General features: G+C 39.6%; 1 protein-coding gene across 1 annotated transcript; it reads left to right on the forward strand.

Moving 5' to 3' along the window:
• Positions 1-1,302: 1,302 nt before the first annotated feature.
• timm17a (translocase of inner mitochondrial membrane 17 homolog A (yeast)) lies at positions 1,303-5,195 on the forward strand. The gene is made up of 6 exons (XM_084543076.1): positions 1,303-1,346; positions 2,417-2,516; positions 3,002-3,065; positions 3,215-3,343; positions 4,086-4,196; positions 4,684-5,195. The coding sequence occupies exons 1-6, from the start codon at positions 1,321-1,323 to the stop codon at positions 4,758-4,760; spliced, it is 507 nt and encodes a 168-aa protein (XP_084399202.1). The 5' UTR covers positions 1,303-1,320; the 3' UTR covers positions 4,761-5,195.
• Positions 5,196-6,182: the final 987 nt, after the last annotated feature.

Consider the following 6,182-nt stretch of genomic DNA (forward strand, 5'->3'; position numbering starts at 1 on the left):
TGAAAATGTTGAGATTAGTGGTTGTTCGGTGCCAGCAGAGAGGCTTTCTGGAGAACACGGTCCTCATTTGCACACATAAAATATATCAGCTGACATGTAATGTGACATGTTTCTGGCTGGTTTTACAACAGACATAACATTGACTGCAGTTTAATGTAGTTGTAAGTGTATGTAAAGATTATTTCCTCTCTGTGGCGTGCCTGGATCAAGCAATTTTGTGAAATATGCTTTGAACCAAGGTAGCTGTTCAGCTGTTCAAGTCCAAACAAATATATCTAAGACCAGGCAACAAGATCAGACTATAAAAAGTGCATTGTTTATGCAAGTTTATGTTTCACTTCTGCCCAATAAATGCACTGTTAATCACACAATCAGGTGATAAAGTCAGGAAACAACTCGTTGAACCTAGACAAATGTGTGTCTTCAAACAATGTGGAAATCTTGATATCATCAACCATTCCTCCCCAAAATGAACCACAAAACTATCAAAATAATCAGAATAAAGCCAGAACGTAAAATATGCCATATCTATGGTCACCTAGGGTTTTACTACTTACTTACTACTAACTTACTTACTACTTACTAACACCTGTAAAAAGGTATTATGGTTGTACTTTTCTTCTTCTTCTTCTTCTTATTTTTCTTTTCTTCAAGTCTCTGCTCCAAAAAACTAAAATTACCTTGTTGCTTCTGGAGACCAAAATGTTAAGCGAGTCACATAGAAGTCTGGATATCTTCTCTTTCATAGATTCTGGGAAGTCATCCGACCTTTAATGATATTGTGGATGCCAACTATTTTGCTGTTGTTGCTCCTTAAATCTGGAACAGCTTAAAAGTCCAAGGGGATCCACATCCTTACTTTTCTTTCTTTCTTTCTTTGTGCTTTCAAATGTGCCCACTCGTATAATACTAACTGCAGACTTTATTTCATTTCAATAAACCTGTAAATTAGACTTTTTTTGTTGTTGTTGTTGTTGTTGTTGTTTTGCATGCTCGGACAGACAGATACTTTGACTTATCACACCGGGAGATTAAAAATATAAATGCTGGTTCATTCCACTTGCACACCTGTTGATAAATGAACCACTGGTGTTAGTAGATTTCGCACTCCAAGGTGTCCCAAAATGTCTTGGAAATGATATTCGTAAGTTCATTTACTAAAACGATAAGTCGATCCTCCAAAAAGATAAGTTCTGATACCACAAAGCTAGCAAGTGTGCTCCCTTTGAAAATACATGAACTGTTCCTTTAAGGAATCACGTTGCCGCTACGTCAGGTGTTCGATAAGCGTTACGTCAGGGGGGACAGCGAAAGAACAAAATGGAGGAGTATGCCAGAGAACCATGGTGAGTCCTAAACCAAAAAAAATACCACTTTTACGCCGTGTTTCAGCAAAACGTGTGGGTGAATCGATCTTGGATACCTGTCGTGTTAAGTTTGCTTTATTATCTTTAAGTTGCAACATATGGCACGTCTCAAAACACGTAGAATCCGGCTCGCTAACTGACTTTAGCATAAATGCTAACTTCACATACAAGCGTATTGGCGGTGTGTGCTAGCATCAGACCGTCACGTTTAGTGACCTTGTCGGTTTCCTCGCCCACATGTCATTACATTCAGTTTACCGACTCCAGTAACTGAGGCTGGGAAAATGATAAACCATATACAGTGAATGCTAAGCTTTAATATGACAATAGTAGGAATTCAGAATAAGTTAGATTAGTTCATTTATGCTGTTGCTTTAGCACATTAGTGAGCTAGCTTCATTAGCAACATGTGTGCTATCTGATGGGGGCAACCAGAGGATTTCACAACAGCTGGAGAAGGGTACCTTGAGACAAGTTAGATTTATCTAGCTAGCTCTGCACTCTATATTGACTATATTTTACAGTGTCAGTTATATCAGTGGACTGTTAGCATGCTGTATGTATGACGGTCCTGGATCAGGTGTAATTATCACCTGATCAAAGGTTTGTAATGTAATGTAATATAAAAGGAATTTGTTGGTGTCCAGAGATTATTGTGTGGGACTTTTTTCTGTCTTTGTAAATGACATATAAACAATGACATATATTTGCTGTATTCTGATATTAGTCTGTGTGTTGTTACGTGGTATGTAAGCAGATCATTCATTCAGTGGTCAAAATGATTTGCTCCATGTGGGTTGCATTGCAGCTAAATTTAATTTAGCATTCAAACTTTGTTGTGTGCCAACTGCTACGCTACGAGAGATTCTTGTGTGTAATGCTTCGCATGTTATGTGTGAGAGTGGCAGTGTATTTGTCCTGTATGGTCTTTGTCAGTGGTCTGCTACTCTGTATAACTGACATGTACCTGCAATAAGAGATCTGAGATATTACTATATTCTGTACTGGCTGGCATATCACAATAACCTTTGGTTCTGTTTTGCTTATAGCCCCTGGAGGATTGTGGACGACTGTGGGGGAGCTTTCACCATGGGAGCTATTGGTGGAGGAATATTTCAGGCAGTTAAAGGCTTCAGAAATGCACCCTCAGTAAGTCCAGATGGCTCAACACTGTGCCTTGCTACTTCGGTCATAGACAAGAATTATGACACCCTCATAGAAATCCTTCATTAAACTGGTTTGGCACAAATGTGTTGTTATCGTCGTGTCATTCGTGTCAAATAGACTTAACTTTTAACACGCTTTTATAATTTATATAATCATTTATAGTTTGCCTCTCTTCACACACTCCATATACCAGTGTTGAGCAGCTTTTCAAGGTACTGGCCTTGCAGATCAGTGTCTCGCTCAAGGAGACTTTGACATTTATAGCAGGAGCAAGGACTTTTTGACTCGCATTAAATAGGAAAGAAAGGTTTCTTTCTGGTATAATACACTTTTCAAAACCTATATGAGTGTGACATCTTTTGACTGCCAGCAGTCATTATCTGAATGTTGACTTAACTGAGAAGTCAATCAGTAATACATTTCATTGAACTATTTATTTATTTATTTTTTTTTGCTCTTGTTTGTAGGGGATGAGCCACAGAATGAGGGGTAGCATGACGGCCATTAAGACCAGAGCCCCACAGCTCGGAGGTAAGACCAAAAGCTGAACTCATTGTTCCTAATATGTTGAAATGTGCTGCTTTCGGAGAACTTCTTGGCTCTCAGACATATCTGTATTAATATAAAGCATAGCGTATCTGTTTCTGCTTAAACTTACGTGAACCTTTTTTGGGTTGCAGGTAGCTTCGCAGTATGGGGAGGCCTCTTCTCCATGATTGACTGTGGGTTAGTCAAAGTGCGAGGGAAGGAAGATCCCTGGAACTCAATAACAAGCGGGGCCATGACAGGAGCTATCCTCGCTGCAAGAAGTGAGTAAGCTTAGAGGAAGCTGCCAGTGGACACATACATACCTCATACAAACGTTGATATAGCTGTTTTTACACTGAGCACACAGTTTATAATTCATCTTGTCGCTTATTTACAACTCCAACACCAGCGAATACCTGAAAGACTATTCAACAGCTGGGGTTGGATAAGCATTTGCAAGGCATATGTACAGTGTTATGAGTGATTCAGTGCCCCCCTGAGGGTTTTTAAACCTGTTATGTTAGTGGCTTCTTGTGGTATTTTCAGTGTTCATGTTGCACACAGTGTACAGTATGCAACATTAAATTCATTTGGGGCCATGCAGTTAAATAAGATCTGGTCTTACCTGTTAGACTGTGTAGAAATGCATTTTAAACAGTGTGGCTGTTACTTCAGTAAAGTCAGCCCACTTGGACGTGGACCTGTTTGACACCACTGACTGTTTAAACTGATGTGATTTAATCTTTAATTAAACAAACCTTTTCACCATACCTGTTTACGCCTGATCAGAACTCAGTTGACACTCGCTGATGAGGTGTGACTGAAGTGAAAATACTATTATGGTGTACAGCTCAGTGCCTTAATCCTGTATATTTAACAACAAAACGATAGAGATTAAACAGAAGAAGATGTTTAACATATGATAACAGGTCATGTTATCATATGTCACATGTCTTTCCTGTTGAGTCTATGCCTTCTTCATTGTGTGCATACAATTTATTAACATCTCCTGTTCCTCTGCAGATGGACCAGTAGCAATGGTTGGCTCTGCAGCAATGGGAGGTATTCTGCTGGCATTGATAGAGGGCGCTGGAATCCTACTTACTAGGTTTGCCTCTTCACAGTTCCCAACTGGTGAGTTATACTCCCAAGAAATTTTTCACATCTAGATAATAACTTAGTAAATCATCCTGGAATATTGCCTCCTTACATGAAAGATGACATCTGCTGTGGCAAAGAATAAACCTGACAAGTTTGTTGACTGTCCTGTTGGAGCATTAGTCACCTCCCTGCCTGTTAGCAAGCTTTACACACAAACATGCAATTACCATGAACGTAGTAAGGATAATAAATACCAGCAGTAATATTTGTGTGACTTATGTCATCTAAGGTTCTAATCACCACATACAGTAAAATGTTTGCTCACTCACAAAACGCCTGCTGTTGTGCTTCCCTTATGGAAACAAGTGTCTATAACTGCACATGTAACATGACACAAAAACTGTAAAGGATTGTTGTACTAGATTAAAAAAAAAAAAAAAGATCTCATGACTACACACTTCTTTGAGGCTTCTGGTTTGCTCTCCTCACTCTTAACACTGACGTTTGTTTTTCTCTCCAGGTCCCCAGTTCGCAGAGGAAGCTGCCCCTGCTCCCATGCCAAGCCCTGCTTTCGGAGACTACAGACAATATCAGTGAGGGGACTTCCCACTTCCTTTATCCACTAGTCCTTTTTGAATTCCTTGCTGAAGTTACAAAGAAGAAACTGAGGTGCAGAACACCACACAAGCTGCACCCGACTTTATGGACTGTGTTAGAGACATGAAGGACAAAAACACATTTTCATTTTCCTCCTCTCAACGCCATGTACAGATCTGCCTTTTGCCATTCTCAGCCTTGTCATGTGCATCTGTTTCACCTGTCACCGGTTAAATACAGACATGTGGTGGGTTGTTGGGGACGAGGTGAGGTGTGCTGTTCTATTTACTTCACATACAGTATGTCCTGCATGTATCCTGACAGACAAGCTCTTATAGCGCTGAAACAAAACCACATGTCCCAAATGGAACCCAATGAATTATAGAAGTATGACACTTATATGTATATACAGTAAAGGATTTCCTCTGGTGTTCAGTTACGTCTTTATTTGACTACAGTATGTCACATGCTTGGGCTGGCCGACAACACATGGCTGGCCTTTTTATTTTATTTTACTCAGAGTTTTGAAGGCAAACATTAGATCATACACAAAGCCATTCCTGGGATATTAGTTTGTTTTAAAGTGATTTATTTATTTTAGTAGACTGTTAAGGCTTGTATCAGATTGTTCTGTTTTATGTGACAGCGATTTTACATTCGACACAGGTGTAGAAGTGACTGCTATTGACAAAGGATGGCACAGGCAGTTGAAATGAATGGAGAAACTCAAGCAAGGGATTGATGCAGTAAATCTGTATTACAGATTGTGCTATGGTACAATAAAGAAAAATAACTTGTAAAGTGTGTCTGTTGTAGCCTCGTCAATATATTTATGACATGAGTTATGGTCTGAATTAATTTTAGACTATGTGTGAGTACTTTACAGCCTGAGCAGCATCGTCTGTCCCCACTAGAGGGAACTCCTCGCAAAAATATCCACTAAAGTCTCTCTTTCTCAGCATGCCTGAAATTGTGTGGCTGACTCTTACAGAATAGTTTATAAAAGACACATAAGGGAGCACTTACCTCACATTCCTGTATGTTTGAGTCACACACCTGTTATCTCTTTAAAACCAGATCTGTGCATTTAAGGTGAAGGACGCTGGGTGAAAAAGTGGGCATACTGTAAAGGTACCGTGGTGTTACTACTATGGCACGTCAAACAGTTGATGTTAAATTTGGGGTCAGGGATTGTTTACTCGGTGAAGTGCAAGTCTCAAGTTGTGAACGTATAAACTCCCAGAGAAATAAATAAATGAAGATTTAATAGCCTAACTTGTGGTTCCTCAAGTTTTAGTTCCAATAGGAGGTAGAGCTTTCAGCTACCAGCTACCTCTCCTATGGAGCCAGCTCCCAGACACCCTCTCTACTTTTAAGGTTAGACTTAAAACTTTCCTTTTTGATAAAGCTTATAGTTGGGGA

This window comes from Chelon labrosus (assembly GCF_963514085.1).
Source record: "Chelon labrosus genome assembly, chromosome: 4".
In the NCBI taxonomy this organism is placed as follows: domain Eukaryota; kingdom Metazoa; phylum Chordata; class Actinopteri; order Mugiliformes; family Mugilidae; genus Chelon; species Chelon labrosus.